General features: G+C 52.5%; 3 protein-coding genes and 1 pseudogene across 4 annotated transcripts in view; all 4 read left to right on the top strand.

The window, feature by feature from the left end:
* The window catches only part of LOC309829130 (MHC class I polypeptide-related sequence B-like), a 125,881-nt pseudogene that overhangs the window by 59,295 nt on the left and 44,729 nt on the right, over positions 1-21,857 (top strand). The gene's annotated exons all lie outside the window — the stretch shown is intronic.
* PSORS1C2 (psoriasis susceptibility 1 candidate 2) lies at positions 1,766-2,865 on the top strand (the record flags this gene model as incomplete). The annotated part of the gene is given in 4 exon segments (XM_082664776.1): positions 1,766-1,807; positions 1,809-1,818; positions 2,455-2,732; positions 2,734-2,865. Coding segments are annotated over 4 exon segments (462 nt in total).
* Positions 12,124-15,401, top strand: CDSN (corneodesmosin; the record flags this gene model as incomplete). The annotated part of the gene is made up of 2 exons (XM_082663692.1): positions 12,124-12,208; positions 13,969-15,401. The coding sequence occupies 2 exons, from the start codon at positions 12,124-12,126 to the stop codon at positions 15,399-15,401; spliced, it is 1,518 nt and encodes a 505-aa protein (XP_082519818.1).
* Positions 18,993-20,161, top strand: LOC309828408 (uncharacterized protein C6orf15; the record flags this gene model as incomplete). The annotated part of the gene is made up of 2 exons (XM_082663703.1): positions 18,993-19,071; positions 19,305-20,161. The coding sequence occupies 2 exons, from the start codon at positions 18,993-18,995 to the stop codon at positions 20,159-20,161; spliced, it is 936 nt and encodes a 311-aa protein (XP_082519829.1).

Below are 21,857 nucleotides of genomic sequence, written 5' to 3'. Positions count from 1 at the left end.
GATGGGCAAGTACTTACATGAACAAATGAGCCGTTTCAAACAATAATAAGTGCTACGAATATGAAGAGAAGAAAGAAATGACAGTGATGTGGTAGAAACTGGCTGTGTGGGGAGGGGCGGCATTAGATGGGGGGGACAGGCAAGGCCTCTCTCCGGAGGGATGTGGTGCTGAGGCCGGGGTGAGGTGAGGCGCAGGCTGTGCAGCCCCCTGGGAGGAGCATGAGGGCGGCCACAGGCTGGGCAGGCGCGGAGGCTGGAGGGAGCCCGAGGGAGGATGCTGCAGGGAGAGGCCAGGCCTGGTGGAGCTTGGATTTTACTCTAGAAAGTCCTTAGAGTACTTTTAAAACTGGGGACAGCCACATGATTTGACTTACATTTTTTTTTTTTTTTTTTTTGCTGTACGAGGGCCTCTCACCGCTGGGGCCCCTCCCACTGCGGAGCACAGGCTCCGGACGCGCAGGCTCAGCGGCCCTGGCTCACGGGCCCAGCCTCTCCGCGGCATGTGGGATCTTCCCGGACCAGGGCACGAACCCGTGTCCCCCGCATTGGCAGGCGGACTCTCAACCACTGCGCCATCAGGGAAGCCCTTGACTTACATTTTTAAGAGATCTGTTGGCTGGCTGTGGAGGATGGGTTTGGGGTGTGGCCACGGGATGAGGAGAGAGAGGAATGAAGTCCTCAAAAGTGAGCCACGAGGGACAGTGGTGTCCCTTACTGCGGGGGAGCAGACCCGGTGGGGGACAACCCAGGGAGGAAGTGAGTTTGGACACGTTACTTCTGAGAGGCTCATGAGACGTCCAGGCAGAGGAGTCCTTGCTGAGGAAAAGTTCTAGGGGGATCTCTGAACGACTCAGACCAGACAGACTGACAACTGAAGGAGGAGGGGAGAGAAGGGGTGGGCACAGAGTTCACACCAAGGACACGGAGAGGGGCTCAAGGGGCAGTGAGGAGGATTCCAGAGGGAGGAGAAAGAGGCTGAGATGCCAGGGGGAGCTGAGGCAACTTCTTCCCGAGCCTCTGGGTGTGACTGATGGAAGCAGCCCTGGGGTCGGAGAAGGAATCAGGATGTCCTCGTACTGTCCCCTTCACCTGCAGTCACCCCAGGTGGCTCCTGGATGAAATTCTCAGATGTCGCTGCTTGGGAGGCCCCCTTCACGCCTGGAGAAGGCATATGCTGGGAAGTGGAAGTTCCAGGAAGGGCTGAGCCCCAAGGAGAGGGTTCACACTGGGATGGGTGGGGGAGGCTTGGTGTACTAGCTGAGACCGTTCTAGCTGTGTTCCAGCTGTTCAAGGGAACACCCCCTGTCCTCCCCCCAATTGCCCACCCCCTGCCCGGCATCCTGCCTCCCAGCCCCTGTAATTACACTGCTTCCCCACGCGTGGTTTGCTCCCATTCCTTGGCTTCCAATGACCTTGAGGGACTAGAGGTAGAAGTCCCTGTTATTAGGGGTTGCTGCAGGGTGTGTATGAAGGAGGACATGAAAACAATGGTGGGGTGACCAAGGTCTGGGTCATCGATAAAGCCTGGGTGGCTGGGTCCTGAGCTGGGGGACTAAAGTGAGGGACACCACCAGAGGTTACACATTAGCCACGGCCTTCCAGATGGGTTTGACCAGTTAGGTTCGGATGTGATTCCTTGTGTGACTGGGCCGGTCCCTCCCCAGAGATTGGCCTCCTCTTCCCCCTCCTCCCCTATAAAGCCTCTTGGGGTCCCCAAGCACCCAGACTCAGCCGACCCCTGACTGGGGGCCAGGAGACAGGCAAGATGCTCAACTGGAAGCTCCTGGGGATCCTGGTCCTTTGCCTGTTTTGCCGGAGGTGAGCTGGGAATAGAGGCCCGGAGTGTGATTTGGGGTGATGGGGGACGGTAAAGATGAGGCAAGGGTGAGCTGGGTGCATAGGGATAGGGAGATCCTGGGAATTCACATGAGGGGAAGAGTTAAGGCGATGGAGGTGGTGCGGGAAGGTGCGTTTTAGCGCAGAATAAATGTTTTGCTGGTTTGGGTGTAGCTGCATGTGGCGATTTAGGTCAGCATTCAGGTGTGGGGCGAGTGTTCATCAGAGCTGACGTCCGTGTTAAGGGCGTGGAGGTCATCGTAGAGATGGGGTCTGGGTGCCACGGGGTGCCAGGGTGTAGACAGCTTTGGGACTGCAGACACATATAGCGGCCCTGCCAGTGGGGTGTCCCAACCAGGGTTGGATGGAGCTTATGTGGGGGGAGCAGGGGATCCTGTCAGTTTAAAGTTGGTCCAGTCAGTAGTTCAGGACGGCGTTTCATGTCATTTTAAGATCACTTTGGTATTTTGTGAATGTGTGAGAGTTACTTTTGAGTTTTGTTTGTGGGATCAGCTCAGGCTGTGGTCCATCGCAGAGAGGTGATGCTCCCTGGGTCTGTAGCTACGGGAAGAGGGGGGATCCTCACAACCTCTTATCTTTCTCCTTCCTCCTCTACAGGCATCTCAGGCAGCGGAGACCATCCATCTCCCTCATCCACAGAGCCCTCAGAGGAGGGCCCCCCAACATTGCCTCAGGGCCCCCCAATCCCTGGTGACCCCTGGCCAGGGGTACCCCCTCTCTTTGAGGACCTTCCACCTCCAGGCCCCAGTCGTCCCTGGAGAGACCTGCCTGAATCTGGAGTCTGGCCTCCTGTACCCCCTAGAACTGATCCCCCTCAACCTCCCCGGCCTGATGACCCCTGGCCAGCAGGACCCCAGCCTCCAGAAAACCCCTGGCCCACCTGCCTCTAAGGTGGGCCACGGATCTCAGGAGGAGCCAGATCTTGACCCACCCCAGGAGGAGTACAGACAATGGATCCCCCAGAGGCATCCTGGGCCTCTGCCCTCAAGCCCATCTCTACCCTTCTGATTTCCCTTGAATTCTCCCCAATTTAGCCTAACTCCTTAATTCCTTTCCTCATTCCTTCTGTTTTATTCTGAACCCGGAAGGTGTTGTTCTCAATATTTTCTGTCCCCTCTTGAGATCGGTATTTAGCCCCCTCCTCCCCCTTCTTTTTCCTCTGACAGCCAAAGTGAACACCCCTACCTCACCTCCAGTCCTCTCCCCTCCCACCGCCTCTTCCCCACCCCTGGGACTCTCCGGGCAGGGCTGGCAGCACTGTGTTCTCTGCTGCTACCTGGTGGCCGCCAGCTGGGAACTACCAGGAGACCATGGTGCTTCCATGAAATGGAAAAACAAAAAACCATGTTTTCTAATTTTGACTCTAGGCTGCGTCTTTGCCAATGAGCAGGACTTTGAACATTCAGATGCCCTCATAACAGCCATGGACCTACAGAGATCTGGAAGTCATCTGAGTTCCTGTCTTGCCCATATGCGTAGGGATGTGGAACTCAGCCAGTGGAGGGTTGGAAATGCAACTCTCAGAGTTACAAGGACATTCAGACCCACATTTCTCCCATTCTGGGATCCCTGTTTTGGAGAACGAGAAACCAAGTTAAGTCTCTCTTTAATAGCTTATGGTTTGCATACCTCTGGCTGAACATGAAAACTCTCCCAGGGGGACGTGGGCAGGACTAAGTTGTAAGGGGATCAATTTCCAGAAGCATATGTGTCCCTTCCTAAAATGAATCTGCCTGAGAACTGTGTTCTCCTTTTCCACATGCCTCCATTAACAAGTGACCCTTCTCTCACTAGACAGAGGAAGGCCGAGCTCTCTCGCCCACCCTGAACTGAACCTGGGTGCTCTTCCTGGAGCTACCAAATGAAGTCAATGGAAAATAAAAATCAGCCCTTTCCATCTCATGAAGAGATGAATTTTTAGTAGAAGTTTACTTTTCTGTTTAATCATTGTCAATATTTGTAGTTTTGATCAGTTGCATCTTTTAATAATTGTAATTATAAACCCAGGGCAGAATAATGGTTTTTAAAATAGTCTTATGGTCACAGGAAATAAATTCCAATTTATTGATATGTACATATTTTTGTTATAGAGATATACAATAAAAGACTTTCCAAAAAGACACTAAAATACAAAAAAGGTGATACAATGCAAACAATATTTCATTAGGACCAAACTCTATAGGGAAAATGAAATGGAAAAAGGAACCAAAAAGAAAAATAAATGAGGTAAATTTGCTGACTGGCTAATGGACTTGTTCACTTATTAAAAGGGTGTTAATGAACATGAAAGGGCTATGGTGTTATATTCCATCCGCTACATTTAAAAGAGTGATGTGACTTTCTAAATATATAAGTATTTACAATTTCCCGGAAAATGTACCCTTTGCAGTATTTAAACTGAAGATTAAAAATGTTGTTGACTTTAAAATGTGTAAGGGGTACATAGTTTCCCCAAATTCTTTAAGGGTGTATTTGAGCAGGAAAGTTGGAAGGGCAGGAGCCCAGAGATCCCAATGGCCCGATGTCAATCAAGTGGCTGGCCTGGGTGGGGTTGAAGAGGGCCTAAAAGAAATGACGGTTCCCTGACCTTAAAATCCACCACTTTAGGACCCAGTTTGCTTACATGGTTAACTCCCATCAAAACCTATATGTGACCGGTTTGAAAAAAAAAAAACGAAATAAAACAAACAAAAAGCCCCCTAAGTTTAGAGTTTGGAAATAATCTTAGAACAGGTGCGAATTGTAGGTGTGAGTCTGTAATTTAATAGGCCTCAAAGTGGACTAGATTCACTCATTCATTCAATCATTATCTCATACCCTCAATATGTCCTGCAATGTCAGGTGCCGCGGGGGAATATAACGAATAAAAATATACAGTTCCCATTCTCAGGAAGCTTAAAATTAGGCCGGGGGAGCCCTTCCTGGTCCCACTTCCCCACTCCCTTTCCCTCCTCCCCACCCTTATAACTTTTTAATAAATCCCTTTTACTTGAATTTTTGTCTCAGGATCTGCTTCTGGAACATCCAACCTAAGACACAACGAACGGTTTGCTATAAACCCTCGCAGCTGCTTTTTACTGCGCATGTGCAATAGGGGTACTGTTGCCCAAGGCATAGAGATTAAGCTCTCACTTAATTTGCACAATAACCCTATTGTTATCACCATTTCTCAGAGGAGAGAAACAAAGGCCTGGAGAGGTACAGTGACTCATGCAAGGTCATACGGAGAAAAATGGCAAAACTGGGATCTGAACTGAGGCCTGTCCTGATTTTAATTACATTATCCCATGTCTTTATTCATCTGTGTAAATCTGACACGGAATACAGTGCCTGGGCCTCATGGACACTGAATATGTTGTATTGGGGTTCTCCACACAAACAAAACCAATAGAATATACGTGGAGATTTATTACACGAATTGGCTGAGAATGTCCACGATCTGCCGTCTGCAAACTGGAGAATCAGGAAAACCAGTGGAGCAATTTAATCCCAGTCCGAAGGCCTGAGAACCACGGGAGCTGATGGTTTTAAGTCCCAGTATGAGTGCAAAGGCCCAAGAATCAGAGGGCTGATGGGGTAAATCCCAGTCTGAGTCCAAAGACCAAGAGCCAGGAGTGCCGATGTCCAAGGGCAGGAGAAGATGGGTGTCCCAGCTCAAACAGAGAGCAGATTTGCCCTTCCTCCACCTTTTTGTTCCGTTCAGCCCTCCCAGATTGGATGGTGCCCACCCACATGGGTGAGGGCGATCTTAACACCGTCTACCGATTCAAATGCTAATCTCTTCCAGAAACACCCTCACAGGCACACCTGAATGTAAGGTTTCACCAGGTCTCTGGGCATTCTTTAGCCCAGTCAAATTGACACATAAAATTAACCGTCACATACATGTTCTATGAATGGCTGAATTCATTAATGGATGGTGAGTTTGGGCAACAGAGAGCAGATCAAAATGTTTAGAGTGAAGGAGATATCTATATAGCTACATAAATATATATAAATATGTACATGTTGGGCCTCACCATGATGCTTGTGGGATCTCAGTTCCTCAACCAGGGACTGAACCCAGGCTGTGGCAGTGAAAACCCGGAATCCTAACCACTAGGCCATCAGGGAACTCCCGGAGTGAAGAGTTTATAGCTTGGAGAAGAAAGAAATGTTGTGGAACAAGTAGGTTGGGGGGAATTAGAGAAGGTCTTGGTGCCTGGCTCAGGAGCTCATATCTGAAAGTCTTTGTCCTTGGATAGAACTGTGTTCTTTGTGGGGAGGCACACATAACCTGTCTGGTGTACTGTGGCAGGGAGGTATGGGATAGAAGGGAAGAAGGAAGTCTGGATTCCTCAAACTGGCCCTCCCTCAGCAACTTCTCAAGCCAGTGCAATGGAGTTTGTTGGGAATGGAAAGAGAAAAACATTCTTAAAGGAGAGAGAAAGTGAGGGAAAGAACTGAGTCCCTGATGTAACCCAGGAAAGGACCGCAGGCTCTTTGCATCATTTCCACATTATGTTGGTTTCCATGTCTTTCTCCCTTTGTAAAGTATGAGCTTCTTGAGGGCAGGGATTGTGCCTTGTCTGTCTTTGTATGCCTTACTTCTCTCCTAGTACTTGGCCCACAAGGTGTTCAATAAAGCAAATTATTAACCCCATTTTACAGATGAGGAAACTACTGTTGACAGAGGTAACTCACCTTCCAAGACAACACAAGTGCCAAAGTCAAAGCTGGATGTAAGTTCCAAACCAACTCTTCCAAGTTTGACACAACAGGTAGATGAGTGGGAGAGGGAAGGGAAAGCAAGAAGTAATTGGAGGGCTTCCCTGGTGGCGCAGTGGTTGAGAGTCCGCCTGCCGATGCAGGGGACACGGGTTCGTGCCCTGGTCCGGGAAGATGCCACATGCCGCGGAGCGGCTGGGCCCGTGAGCCATGGCCGCCGAGCCTGCGCGTCCGGAGCCTGTGCTCCGCAACGGGAGAGGCCACAACAGTGAGAGGTCCGTGTACTGCAAAAAAAAAAAAAAGTAGTTGGAGATTTTGATACCAATTAATAGGCAACAGATATTGGTACCTAAAAATGCTGTGTTTATTAGCTGGGAGGAGGCTGAGTGGGACTGGATGGTATGGAATATTAACACAGGGGAACCCACTGTGCCAGCTTATCCATTTAGATTAGACGATGCTGATTCTTCCCCATCTGCCTTGACTGACCTCACCTACGAGTGACTGCGGTGGGGACACTATTGCATTTTATGTCAACATGGAGTCATACAATTAAATAATAGAATAGGATCTCTAATAGATTTAGAGAACAATGGCTCAGTACCTTGGACATGGCCGGTAGTCAATAAATGCTTAGCCAATAAGAGAAAAGAACCTTGAACTGGTATCTTGGTATAATCTAATTATAGAAGCTGAGTTACCTTGAGAAAGCGTTGGGCACAGCCCTCAGCCTTTGGGCAGACGAATAATGTCTTTGGACTAGACAGAAGAGTTGGTTATCTGCTCTCCTTTGAAGATCTCTAGGCAGGGAAACTCCAAACGACTCATTTGTTTATCTATTTACCCATATAATGGTCATTTATTGAGCATCTACTGTGTGGGGTGCTAGGTGATGGTGACAATCTCAGGGAGAAGTTTCAGTCCTCCCTGCCCTCGAGGAGCTCTGTGTCTAGAGAGGAAACAAATATGTATTAATAAATCATGACAATAAAATGTAATAAAAGTTAAATTAGGGAGGGGCACACCCGTGCTAACTCCTCTGCCAATTTCATGTTTCAAACTCATCTGACCAAAGACTTGCTTTGGTATAAACTTAAGCTCTCTTACTGTACATTTTCTCCCTCTAATCTTTAACTAACTGCCCACCAGGTGTCTAGCACTGGCTCAAATAACTTGTCGAATTAAACCAAACCTCTCTCCGAAGGTTTTTCCAGCTGATACCCTTCTCTTTTGCAGCATAATCTCAACTGTGATGGGGACAGACAGGATGGTGTAGTAGTGAAAGCATCGGATTGTGACCCAATTCGTTGTTCCTACTCTGCCATCTGATCTCTGCGTGGCCCTGGGATGTGAATTTAGGGGATTTCCTTAATAATCTCTAAATTCCCACGCAAGGTTGACAGCCTCAGTTCTTCGTCTGTGATGTTCCACGACGTACCACCAGAGGACAGCATAGAGACTCCTCCAAGGCGTTTCCCTCCAGAGTCCTCCTTGTCGTGCCGCTAACATCATCACTCGTCCGGCCTCCATCAGGTCCCACTAATGCCCTCTTAGTCGCCAAGGTGACTCCTCTAAGATGAGTCAGGCACATGAGGTGAAATAAGGCAGGCGCTGGGGCCCGCAGGAAAATTCAGACCAGGCTGCTTGCTCGAGTGGTCCATTCATTATCTATTCTTTCTCTCATTATTAACTGAGTTCCCTCCATGAGCCACGCAGCACTAAAGCTGTGGAAACAGCGGTGAGTCAGAAAGGAGGGCCCCACCCTCTCGAGGCTTACCTTCTAGTGGGGGAAGTGAACAACAAGCAGATGCATACAGGTTGTATGTAATAGGCTATCACGTCCTCATAAGAGCTATGAAGAAAAAGAAGGCAAGAGGAAGGACATAGCGAATGATATGGTCCGTGAGTGTGGGGCTGGAGGGCTACTATTTTAAATAGGAAAGTCAGAGAGGGCTTCTGAGAAGATGGCAGGTCACAAGGACTGAATGAAATGAGAGACTGAGCCAGGTCATGCAACGATCCAGGGAGAAGAGGAAAAGCTAGCTATGTGTAGCCTACAGCATCAGGATACCAGGTAAAGCCCCCAGCTACTGGTAGTGGGCATCAGCTTAACGCCCGGAACTTGTGTCTGCAGCTCCAAAGGATAAATAATAATTTCTGTCTCCTAGGAGCATTGAGAGAATCAAGATAAATCCTGCACGTGCAGATGTTTATGACGAGCTGATAGTTACACACTGTCGAGGAGGAGTCTGTCCTTCTCTGGTTCTAGTCCTGGGGCCCCAGAGAACAGAGCTGGACATGGGACACCCGCCTCTCCAGTAGGATTCTGTGTTGACTGCTGTGTTACCTGTGTGTGGGGGTGATGCATCAGGCACCAGGGGCACACTGTGGGGTGAGAGAAGCTCCCTGCCCACGAGGAGCTCTCAGCCAGAGGGATTCGGACAGTCCGGGAGAAGGAGAGAGGATGGGCCCCTGCAGATCCCACCCCGGAAACAGTGAGGGCCACAGCCTGCCTAGAAGTCCCTCCTGGGACAAGTCCTTCCAGCCTCTCCTGAAAGCACATTCAGACTCTGCCTCAGTCCCCGTTTTCACCCTTTCCTGCCGGATCAGGAGGGAGCTGGGTCTCTAATTCTGGGTGACCAAAAACAATAAAATGCATGAATAGCAACAGTGGAAAGAATGACTATTTAATAGCTGCGTGTAATGAGCAGACAAGGGGTGCTGGTTTCCCTAACACTCGCTCCACAGAACAGAGAAGAGGAAGAATATTATTGTTACTCTGAGAGCTAACCACGGCCTTATATTCACCTCCTCACAAGACAGGAGGGCTGGTGGCCACATCAGAGGTGGCTTGAGCAGAGCTATGAAGTCTCGGACTCTAGGAGCATGACCGTCACTCAGCTGACTCCCGGCTGCTTGCAGGAAGGCGGGGGGAGGAAGGGAAAAGAACGAGGGCTGGGGGGACACATCGCCTGTGGGCAGAGCCCCCGCCTGCCAAGTGTTTCCTCTACGGGATGCACTGGCTGAGGCTGCTCCTTGCTCTGACCCCGATCTTCACTCCCATGTCCCTGCTGTGGTACCCGGGTCCCTTGGAGGATGCAAGCGGGGTTGCTAAGGGGGTGAGAACAGGGCCGGGAAGAGCAAAAGTAGATGCTCACCAGGTCAAGTTCCAGGAGGTCAGTCCTAGAGGAGAGAGTGATGGACCAGGGAGCTGAGGGGGAGAAGCAGGAAGGGTGTAGCTGAGTATGGACCACACCGTGGAATGTATTTTGAGGGAGTTGATGTATTTTGACGGGGTGGAGACTGCCCCCCAGAGCAGCAGTTCTCAGCCTGGGGTCACGCGTTATGCTGGGGTGAGAGTCCCTGAAAGAGTCGCTTAGGCGATTTTTTTGCACAGCACTGCCTACCCCACCCCAGCATCAGATGAACGCCTTGTCCAGGGGAAATCCCCGTACTTCCTCTTCGCGGCCACGTGAGCTCTGCCATTTGTTAATGGAAGTGTGCTGTATCCCTCAGAGGAAAGAGCTCATCCAGGGGAGAGAAGAGTGGCTCAAGGGAACAGTCACTCACGAGGAATGAGGGCAGGACGGACAGGCCCAAGGGAGAGCACAGGTGGGTGGCTCTGTGTCAGAGCCCAGTTCACGTGCCTGCTGCCACTGCCCGGCTAGACCAAGCACTCTTTTTTTTTTTTTTTTTGGCTGTGTTGCGTCTTTTGTTTCTGTGCGAGGGCTTTCTCTAGCTGTGGCTAGCGGGGGCCACTCTTCATCGCAGTGCGCGGACCTCTCACTGTCACGGCCTCTCTTGTTGCGGAGCACGGGCTGCAGACGCCCAGGCTCAGCAGTTGTGGCTCACGGGCCCAGCCGCTCCGCGGCATGTGGGATCTTCCTGGACCGGGGCACGAACCCGTGTCCCCTGCATCGGCAGGCGGACTCTCAACCACTGCGCCACTGGGCGCCTCTCTCTTCCACTCCCATTTTGGGTGCTAGGGGACGGTCAAGGGCTAGATTCGCTGGTAGCCACTAGCCACAAGTGGCTATTTACATTTAAATGAATTAAAATTAAGTAAAATTAAGAATTCAGTTCCTCCAGTTGGTCATACTAGCCCCATTTCAAATGTTCAGTGGCCACATGGGCTTGTGGCTACTGTATTGGGCAGCACAGAGAGAGAACATTTCCATCATGGCAGAAAGTTCTATGGACAGTGCTGGGCTGGGTCAGAAGCAGGGCAGGAGACAGAGAAAGGGGGAAACGAGCCGAGGGCTCCGGCGGTAGGGCTGCCTCTGTGAGGAGACCAGGGCAGTGCGGGAATGAGAGTCCAGGCCAGGGGAGCAGGGAGAAGGCTGGGTGGGCTTGGGGAAGAGGCAGAGAACCTGACCCAACTCCCAGGTCCCGCCTTCCAATACTGATACTCTTGGCAATACCAGTGAGCAATTAATTGGCTGGGGTGGGGTCAGGTTCCAAGCGGAGGGAGGGGAATGCGATGGAGGAGGAACCACCCCCTCTTAGCAGGTCTCAGGGCTCTGGTCCTCCCGTCCTGCCCTTCATCCTTCAGGGACCCAGGATTCTGCTGGCCCTCCTTGGTCCTACCGTGGATCCTACCCAGACCAAGCTGGCTGCTTCCTGTTGCTCATCCAGGCTGGGCAGTCAATTAATGGGTGACAGGGCCACCACCTTCCCAATTAGTCTTATTAGCCTCTTGCTCACACACTGGAGCCAGGGCCACCCCTCGGGGAGGGGCTGTGAGTGGCCTGTGAGTAACCAAGGCCCAGCTATGACAGGGGTCCTCAGCCCAGGCCTGTCTCCGGGCTGAGGCCTTGGCGTCCAGCACCTGCGGGCCGTCCCTGGAGCCCCCCGGAAGGGACAGGTCAGGGAACTGGCTTTGGAGTGCAGACTCCAAAGGTCCGCTCGCTGATGACACACGTAATAGCTGTGCGGCAAGCATGGTACTTGGGCAGTGACAGCAGGGTGTGGGGTGTAGATCCTTATACCCGGAGTAAGAGAGTAGAAGCTGAGTGAAGGGTCTCAGGGAAAGGGGGGCGTGGATCCAGAGGCTGTGGAGGGCTCCCAGGCGGGGTTAACCGTGAGGCGGGGGTGCGGGCCACAGCAGGTAGCCGGTACTGAAGGGAAAGTTGAAATGCCCACATCTGTGCGTGGAGGGAGGACGAGCAGTCAGAGAGGCCAACACTGGGGAAGGCAGGAGGGTGAAGGAGCCAGGGGACTGGGCCCCATGGTGAGGGTGGCCGCCCGGGAGTGAGCAGCCTTCGGGGCAGAGCACCTGGTTCCAGGTTAGGCAACGAGGAGCCCGGGCAGACCAGCCAGGTGTTCCCAGGGCCATGATGCCCCACACTGCAGCCACCCCTGCTGCTGAGTAGGCAATACCCAAACATTACTTCAGCTCCTCCCGGCCACACCAACTTCCCCCCCCCCCGCCCCCGGCACCTCCACCTCCACCTCTCCTCCCCTCCCCACAGTGACTCCTGCCCGGGAAATGTCCAGCCCTGACATAAAGGCCCCGGGTGTCCACGAGCTGCTGTCACTCAGGAGGCCACACAGTCCAAGATGGGCTCTGCGCGAGCATCCCGGATAGGGCTTGTGGGAGGGCGGGGGATGTTGGCATTGCTGCTGGCCAGTCTCCTCCTGCAAGGTAGGAGGCTGGGGGCCCTGGGCGCAGAGAGAGTGGGGAGAGGAGGGGGGCAGGACTGCAGATACCAGGTCAGAGAAGGCTGGGGGGAGCCCTGCGTGGGGAGAGTCCAGGAGAGGACCCAGCGAGGGCGGAAGGGCAGGGGCTCTGGAATCTGATGCTTGAGTCTGGGGGCCGCTCCTCACTGCCTTGACACCTCAGGCAAACTGCTTAAATTTACTGAGCCTCCGTCTCTGAAACTCTAAAATGAGGCTAAAGTTAACACCTAGCTCTAGTTTCTCTCTGAGTCTCTAGGTAATGTGTGCCACAGTGCCCTCGAACTCCTAGACAGTTATCTCATGTTGGCTGTTGTTGTTACTATTATTATTCGAGTGCTAGAAGATGGAGTCGATATTTAATAGTCATAATAGTTGTCACCATTCATAGGGCCCTTTTTATGTGTGAGGCACTCCACCAGCACTTTAACGCATTAGCTCGTTTGATCGTTAGAAGGATGGTGTGAGAGAAGCGTCCTCACGCTACACGGGAAGACACTGAGGCTTGAAGAGCTTAGGAAACCGGCTCAAACTCACAGATTAGAAAGCAGTTAAGCCGGGATCCAAACCCCAGGCTGGGTGACTCCGGGGCCTGTGCTGTTGATCACGGTGACCTTGCCCATGGCCCCGTGGCTGTGTGGCATCGGAGGAGCAGAGGAGGAGCGCGGGGTGGGGGTGGGGGGCTGGCTGATTAGTGCAGCAGAGTGAAGGGGGCGGGGCTGCGGGCAGAGCTGGGGTTTGGCGTGGAGGTGGATGCGTTGAATTTCTTTCTGAGGAGAGAATGGGGAGCTCACAGAGTGTGGAGACCTGGTTTTTGGTGGGGTGTTCAAAGGAGGAATGGCAGTAATAAATCATGTCTGATGCCTTCTGCTTTTGTAAAGCACCTTCTGCATGCGTGGTCACATCTAGTGCTCACCGTAACGCTGTGAGGAAGGTAGGGCAGATCTGGCCTCTCCAAATGTACGACCTGAAGTACGTGGCTCTGTCCACACCACTTGGGACCGGAGGTGGTTAAGGTGGGGAGTAGAGGAAGGGTGGGGGGAGGGGGAGCCTGGGTGAGGAGCAAAGGGTTAGTTAAGGAAAGAAGTAGAGGCAGAAGCGGTCAGATGTGGGCCTGGGGGCAGGGAGGCACGCGGTGCTGGCCAGCGGGGAGACAACTGATAAAGGTCAGGGGCCTCGGAGGAGGGCTGCATCCTCGTGTCCCTGAGCTGGGCTCGGGGTGCAGGGTCCTGTCCTGCTGGTACAAGCGGGTTCTGAAGCAACAGTGCGTGCCCCCATGTCCTGGCCCCCACCCAGCTTTCCTGGCATGGGCGGTGCTGAGGCGGGAAGCAGAATTTCCATTCTGTACCCAAGCCTGGCCTCTCGAGGGGAAGCTGGCGACCCAATCATAATCCTCAAGTGTCCTGTCCTCTACTGCTGTCCCCCTGCCCCTCCCCCACTTTCTCTTTTTCTTAGTGTCTGTTTGGCTATTTTTCCTCCCTTCTCAGTCCTCTGTGGTTCTGTCTTTCATCTCCTCCTTCCGTCTGGTCCCACGGTCTCCCCCACCTCTCAGAGTCTCAGTCTCCCCCACTCTCCATCTCTTTGGGGTCTCCCTGCCTTTTCCACCCCAAACTCTCCCTGGGCTCCTCTCAGGAGAGATCAGAGTAGCAGATGACTGAGGTGGGTCTGGGAGGGGAGAAAGAAAGTCCAGCCTCTCTGGCCCTTGCTAACCACTACTTTCCTCCCCAGGGACCTTGGCCAAGAGCATTGGGACCTTCTCAGACCCCTGCAGGGACCACACGAGTATCACCTCCCCCAGTGACCCCTGTCTCCTGGGGAAGGGGAGCTCCAGCAGCTTCAGTAGCCAAAGTGGCTCCAGCAGTTCCAGCAGTTTTCTTTCGAGTTCCAGTGACTCCCGTGGTGGCTCCAGTGGCGGCTCCAGTGGCTCCAGTGGCTCCCGTGGTGGCTCCAGTGGCGGCTCCAGCGGGTCCATTGCTACCCAGGGTCGTTCTTCAGGATTTCCGTTATTTAAGCCAGGAACGGGGTATTCGCAGATAAGCTACTCCTCTGGACCTAGCCCTAGTCTACAGGGTGCATCTAGTTCCTCCCAATCAGGAAGCCTCAGCTCCCAGTCTGGAGGAGGCTCGAGCTCTTCTGTTTCCCAGATCTCCTCGATGTCCAGCAGCAGTGGCCAGGAGGTCAACGCCAAGCTGAGTCCCTGTAGTTCCAACATCCCTGACTCTCCCTGCAGTGGGGGACCCATCGTCTCGCACTCTGGCCCCTACATCTCCAGCTCCCATTCTGTGTCTGGGGGTAAAATGCCTGTAGTGGTGGTGGTGGAGCAGCATGGCTCTGGTGGCCCCAGAGTGGGTCAAAGCGTCCCCTGTAGCAATGGTGGCCTTCCAGGGAAGCCCTGCCCCCCCATCACCTCTGTAGGCAAATATGGCAGCTATGAGGTGGTGGGTGGCTCCTCTGACAGTCATCTGGTCCCAGGCATGACCTACATCAGGGGCAAAATCTACCCGGTGGGCCACTTCATCAAAGAGCACCCCATCAAAGGCTCTCCAGGGGTTCCCTCCTTTGCAGCCGGGGCCCCCATCTCTGAGGGCAAATACTTCTCCAGCATCCCCATCATCCCCAGCCACAGCTCTTCTAGTTCCAACATCTACCAGTCGGGAGCTTCCTCGGCCATTGTGTTCCAGCCGGTGGGCTCTGGTGGGGTCCTGCCCTATGGCGTTGGCTCCAAGGGCTCTAAGGAGCCCTGCTCCCTCTCTAGCTCTGGAGTCCACAGCAGCTCTAGCCTTTCCAGCAGTTCTGGTTCATCTTTCCAGCCCTGTGGTGGTGTTTCCCAGAGGCCCAGCTCCTCACCAGGCACTGGCTCCTTCAGTGGCAGCTCCAGCTCCCAATCCCATGGCAAAATCATCCTCCAACCCTGTGGCAGCAAGTCCAGCTCTTCTGGTCACTCTTGCATTTCTGTCTCCTCTTCAACATTGAGTAGGCGTCGAGCTGGCTCTTCCCAACATGACCCCTCAGCTGGTGCCAAGCCCTGTGGCTTTGGCAGCTCTGGAACGATCCCCTGCCACTCCATCCGGGACATCCTAACCCAAGCGAAACCCCTGGGGCCCCAGCTAGCTGACCCTGAAGTTCTCCTACCCCAGGGAGAGTTACCTAACAGTCCATAAAGCAGATTTTGCCTACACACACGTGCAGGCACACACACACACACACACGCACGCACCGTCTCCCAGGTGGGAGAAGTCCAGGAGCCCAGCCATGGGGGTAGCTCAGTTTTCTTCCACCCTCCCAAGACAGCTGCTCTGCTTCCCCCGTTGTCCCAATGTGGCAGACTCTCCCTTATCAGCTCTTCTTTCTTTACCTCCCCAAATTGTAGGCTCCAAATCCCTTTCCTCATTCTCTCCTACTGTTTAGATTCCCATTGTACTGCAGTGCCCTCCCTGCCAGATACCCTCTCCCTAGCATTTCCTCTGCCATTTCTTTGAGACAGTATAGTCCATTGGCTAACCCTACTCATTCCGATTCTTGACTGGGAACCCCCTGAAATGTCCTACAGTAACTCTGATGCCTGGACAAGCCATCCCCTCCCCACCCCCCTGCCCCCCCTTTGCCAAATAAAGCACAATCCAAACAGTTATTTGAAAACAGTGACCATTTTTCACTGATCTCATTTCACCATCTGGTCAACCAGCATGATATCCTGTTGGGTTCTCACACTCCCAATTCCACTCCCACGCTCCATTACAGAGCTCAGCACACCCTTTTTGAGTTCCCAACATTCCTCTTTGTCTCTCAAGGTCTCCATCTCAGTCCCCCTTCCTGGCTGCCACTTCCCTCAACGTTCAGAGGCTTCCCTGTGTGTAGGAGATACCAGGATATCTGCAGAGACTGGAGCAGGCTCCCTGCTCTCTCTGGGTCCTGGACAGATGTCTCAATAAACTGTGTGAACTGGATTAGACTTTTTGCCTTCTTGGAGCCCTGGGTCTCCTCTTGGGACCTGAGTGATGCTCTCCTATGCCTCTAAAGGTCCTGTGTCCCCCACTTTCATTCATAAATTGGCCTGGTATTTCTTACATCTTACAGCTCCTCCCACAAAGGAGGAAAACCATAAATATTTGTTAAGCTGAAAGCAGGGGTTAGTTGGTCTCCCAGATCCTTCCTCTCACATCTCTTCTCTCTTGTTGCCCCAGGAAATCCATTCTTGTTCCACTGCCCATTCACTCTGCAGTCCTCCCCTCTCCTTACATAGAGCCTTAATGATTTCCTCCCCCTCCCCACCTGACTCCTTCTCCTTATCCATTAGTTGGCCTCACCTTCAAGATGCCATCCTCTCTGGGAGTCCCGAGCATCGATTTCCTGGGTTTCTGGGACACCAGGAGCCTTGGGAAGGCTGGAACACAGCAGCCCGGACCACATTCCTGGGGACTGAGTAGGAGTTAAGGGGGGCGTGGTTCTGGGAGCTGCGGGTGGAGGAAGTGAAAGACAGAGAGGACAGGGGCATGACGGGTGTGCAGCCGAGCAAGGTGACCCACTGACCTACATTGAAACGCCCCAGCCCATGACAGATCAGTGTCCTTCCCAGCAGTGTCCTCTCCACCTTCACACTCCTGCTGCCTCTGCTGTGGTTCTAGAGTGAGAGCTGGGAGAGGTGAGAGGGCTGAACACTACAGTGGGGAAGGGGAGGTGGCCTCCATGGGAGAAGATTGAAAAAGTAGACAGGGTGCCAAGGGCCACGCGACTATGTTCTGGAGACAGCAGGGAAGACACTGAGGCCAAGGAAGCTCTCATGCCCCAAGGAGGGGAGGGTGGGCTGTGCTCACCCTTACAGGAAGAGCCTCACCCCAAAGCACAGGCCACCTCTCAGAGCCTCTGCTTGGCTGCAAAGGAATTCACCCCCACCTTAGGATCTAGCTCATTCCCTCCTATAGGGATGATGTCAGCTGGCCCCAAATCTAGGACTGTTGTTGAATTCTCGAATCAGCAGAAATTTGTTTTGTTGATCAGAAATGACCTGGGGCAACTGAGCCAACCTGCAGGGTTGACTGAAGACAGAGGAGGGCTCCAGAACAGTCCCGTTTCTGTCATCACTGTGGGGTCACCCTTGGTTACCATGTGCCCCCTGGACTGCAGCCAATGACAGGAATCAAGGCCCTCAGAGGCTCTGTGGACTGCAATTGTGGGAGGGACGCAGCCTCTGACACGAGTATTCCTCTAGTTTCTGGTGTGATCCAGGTCAAAATGTTTTGCAAAGCTGTTGGATGTCACCCCAAAAGGCTGCTGCCCTGTACCCACTGGCCAGATCTGCACTCTTTTTAAAAAAGTTTTTATTGGAGTGTATGTTGTCCACTGGCCAGATCTGGAGGAGCTCTTTACCCTTCCAGTAGCCAGCTGGCAGGGGCTGGGGATGAGGATGGAATGGTAAAACCTAACAGCTAATATTTAAACTTCATGCAACAAGAGAAGCCTAGTCTGGGTGCGTCTTGGAAGCAATAGAGAAACAAAGGCGCTTAAACACTTTTTATAGGAAAAATTCAAACATATTTAAGAGTAGACAAAATACTTAATGAATCCCTATGCTCTCATCAATCAGCCTTAACAATGATCAGCTCATGGCTATTTGACATGTCAATGCCCTCCTTCTACTTAGTTGGAAACATCTGCTCTCTCTCTCTCTCTCTGTATCTCTTGTATATTCTGTGGACACATTTGACCATCTAAGGTAGGCAGACTTGTGCCCTCCCCATGACCAGAGATGTCCACGTCCTGATGCCTGGAAACTGAATATGTGAGGTTACATAACAAAGGGAAACTGTTTGCAGATGGAATTACGGTTGTTAGTCAGATGACCTTAAAGTAGAAAGATTATATGGGATTATTTGGGTGAGTCCGAGGTAATCATAAGGGTCTTTAAATATGGGAGAGGGAAGAAGGGGAGGTCAGACTGATGCCACGTGAGAAGATCCTGCTGTTTCTGGCTTTGAACATGGAGGAAGGGGACCATGAGCCGAGGAACTCAGGTGGCCTCTGGAAGCTGGAAGATGCAGGGAAATGGATTCTTCCCCAGGGCCTCCAGAAAGGCTCTACCAACACCTCAATCTTAACTCAGTGAGACCCATGTCAGACTTCTGCTCTTCAAAATTGTAAGATAGTAAATTTGTGTTGTTGTAAGCCATTAAGTTTGTGGTGACTTGCTATAGCAGCCATAGCAAACCAATACACCGTCATCTCTTAAGGATGGGAACCAGGTCTATTTCCCTAGACACAGGGTCTCATGTAGGAGCAGCCCCTCAGAAGGGGGCCACTTCTGCACCCCAGAACCTCCTGCAGGTTGAGGTCAAGATGATGTAGCTACGGGGATGCACGAGAAAGGGGTGCTGGAAAAGAATGGTATGGATCCCAAAGAGAAACAGAATCAGGTGTTTCTATTGTTGAGAAGTCAGTGAAGAGATTGGGACCCCAAGGGTGAAGGTCCTCATGTGCCTGGTGTCAGCAGCCAGGAAGGGTAGGGCTGGCAACAAGTGATGAGCTGTGAGCCAGGACACCTGGGTTAGGAAGGGGTGGGGAGCTTGAGGAGAGGAGCAGGGTGGGAACACCCAGCTTCCCTGAGTCATTCAAGTGACATCTGTTGCCACAGAATGAATTAGGAACGAGGGTGGAACGTAGAGCTATATTGTTTCCACAACCACTGGCTCAGCCTGTTTCTGATGTCCCCCACCCACTAACAGGATAAAGGGCTGGCTGTCTTGAGGCTGAGGGAAATGCAGAGCGAGATGCAGGGCCATGTCGCAGGGAGCCGGGCTCCTCTGGGCCTGCTTCTGGTCTGTCTTCATCTCCCAGGTATGGAGGCTGTGGCAACCTTTGGGCAGGAGCGGACTGGTGGTCCTCGGGGAACTGGGACTGAGGGAAGAGGTAAAGGTGGGAGTGTGTACAGTTGGGTCCCTGAGGGAGGAAAGAGTTGGCACAGGCAAAGTGAAGGGACTTGAAGCAAAGGGAATCAGGGAGTCAGGGAAGGGAGGGCACTGAGACTAAATATCTGGTCCACTGGCTGCCTCCTCTTCCCCTTCCCTCAGGCCTCTTTGCCCGGAGCATCGGTGTGCCGGAGGAGAAATTTCCCCAAGACTTGGGGATCAACCTGCCTCTGCTTGAACGACCTTCCTTGACCAGCCCCTCCAACTTGGAACATCCTCAGCCCAAACCAGACCCTGAGCCTAATGATTCGGCAAGGGCTCCTCTGGAGCCCAATGCTTCTCCATCACCTGGCTCTCAACCTGCAGGAGGTGCTGGGGTACAGATGTGGCCCCCATCTGGGGAGCTGCCCTACATGGATTCCTGGTCCTTGGAGGACCCTTGGCCGATGATGCCTGCTGTGTTTGAGGACTACGTGGGAGAAGAGCTGCCTGAAGAACCGTCCTACTTTTCTAGTGAGGCTGCCCTCCCTCCAGGCAGTGGGCCTTTTCTTGCAGAGCCCTTTGCATACCCCGCGGACCCCTCACCCGAGGCTTCACTCCTCCCCCAGGACTCTGAGTCTAGAGGGCCACTCCACTCTACTGTGCTGGACGTCCCGAGAAAAATCCTTGCCCGACCCCGTCCCGGGTCTCTCCTCAATGGGATTCCATGGTCACTTCTGCCTGGTTTCCCCTGGGGGGCCCTGAGTCCCAGTGTACCCTGGGGAGGTGGAGGTCCTGGCACTGGATGGAGACCCTTTTACCCTGTGGGAAACCGGGGTAACATTAATCCATACCCAAGTATTAGCTGGGGGTATCCAGGTGCCAGATGGAAGACTATTAATTGGTATCCAGGTACTAGCAGGAAGAATATTTATCTACACCCAGGCAATAATCAATTTCCTCCCGGAGTTCTCCGTGCTCCTGGCTCTTATAGGAGCATCCCAGACAGCTTTCCCAATCCTCAAAACCCTGAGTCATAATGGAGTTAGGAGAATGACAGAGCGGGGGCAGCCCTAAGTTAGAAGTCAGAGAGGGGAGTCCTGCTCCCTCCCCTTGCAGTATGAGCTAAATCAAGATCCTATCAGCTGTTTTCTAGCGTCCTCTCCACTTTCACTGCCTCCCTGCTCCCCATATGCTGATCTCCAATAAAACACAGCACTTACTGAATCCGCTTCTTGTCAGTGTCTTTGTTTCTGGGTGCAAACTGGAGTTTTGTCCATCCCCATTTTCTGGTCATCCTCATGTCCCTCTAGGGTCCTCCTGACACTCTCTTGCTATCCCCATCCTTTGCAAAAGATCAAAGCCCAGGTGTTTGAGGGTGGGGCCTTGTGGTCTCATCTGCGCCAAGTGGGAGAGCTGGTTCTAGAATAGTCCTGGAATCTGAAAAGGGGAGGAGGGGCAGCAGGACTAACTGAGGTGGCACCTGTGGCAGGAGGCAAGGATGAGGTCCAGGAGGTTGGTACCAGGACCAAGTGGGGAATGAATAGTCTTTGATTCAGAGACACAGAGGGTCAGAGAGAGTCATTTTTGTCTATGCTTACCTTTTCTTCCCAGAAAGTTACGGTTCTTGGAAGTGGAAGAGGCATTGATCTCCCTTACACGCATCACTTGGTACACTGTGCCCCAGAGAACCACAGACTTTGGGCATTTGCTGAACAAATAGCAGACCTCAATAGAGGAAGAAAGGAAAGGGAGAAGGGACAGGGAGAGAGAAACTTGGAGCCAACAGTCCTGCCTATGGCTGCATTTGATGCATTTATTCTCAAGTGATGACACAGTCTCTTCTTTTGGTCACACTACCCTCCCTTTGGTTTTCCCAGGAGCTCAGTATCCTTGTACAGGAGTTGGAGTGGGGTGAGGAAGGGTCATTCTAAGAAAGTGCAGAAGGAAGTTAACAGAAGCTGGTGGGGGTGATGGGGTTTCCAGGGGGCACACTTCTGGTGTCCACCCATGTCTTCCCATCACCAGTCACACCACCCTCTATCACCCCAACCTCCTCCCCCAGTTCTTTCCCACCCTGGACTCTCACTTTCTCCCTGTCCTGGGGCAGGCAGTTCTGTTTTCAGCACCTGTCTCTTCCACAAGCCCAAGCTCATTCTCAGGCTTGGTCTCATTTCTGTCTGTCCCTCTTTCTGGCTGCCTCCCTCTCACTCCTATTTGCACTTTTAAATTCTGTGTCAGCACTCCCCTCCTCTGTTCCCCACAAGCACCACGGGAAAGGGACTTTGCTTGTTCACTGCGGAACTCCCAGCACCACGGACAGCGTCTGGACCAAGGTCAGCACTCAGCAAACACTGAGTCAACGCACTCGCACTCTCTCTCTGACTCCCTTGTTTTCTCTCTTCTTCCACTTTATTCCTGAGCCACAGGGCTGCACACAGACTCCCATCTGTACTGCTACCATACCCTTCCCAGAGCCTCACTGACATCTCCCTAGAAACCCCACAAAACCCTTCCTAGCTTGGGAATGCTCCAAGAATTCCATTCTTACACCTTCATTAACAACTGTGAGGAAGAGGTTGTAAGATAAAGAAACTGAAGCTCAGAGAGATTAAGCAATTTACACAAGGTGACATAGCTAACACGTGACAGAGTCAGTGACTCAAACCAAATTTTTCTATGTGTCCAGGGAGTGTTCAAGTATATTATGCAATTAACAAAAACCCATCTAATTTT

The sequence above is a fragment of the Grampus griseus genome, assembly GCF_964374135.1.
Source record: "Grampus griseus genome assembly, chromosome: 10".
NCBI lineage: Eukaryota > Metazoa > Chordata > Mammalia > Artiodactyla > Delphinidae > Grampus > Grampus griseus.
This window is presented reverse-complemented; position numbering and strand designations above follow the sequence as displayed.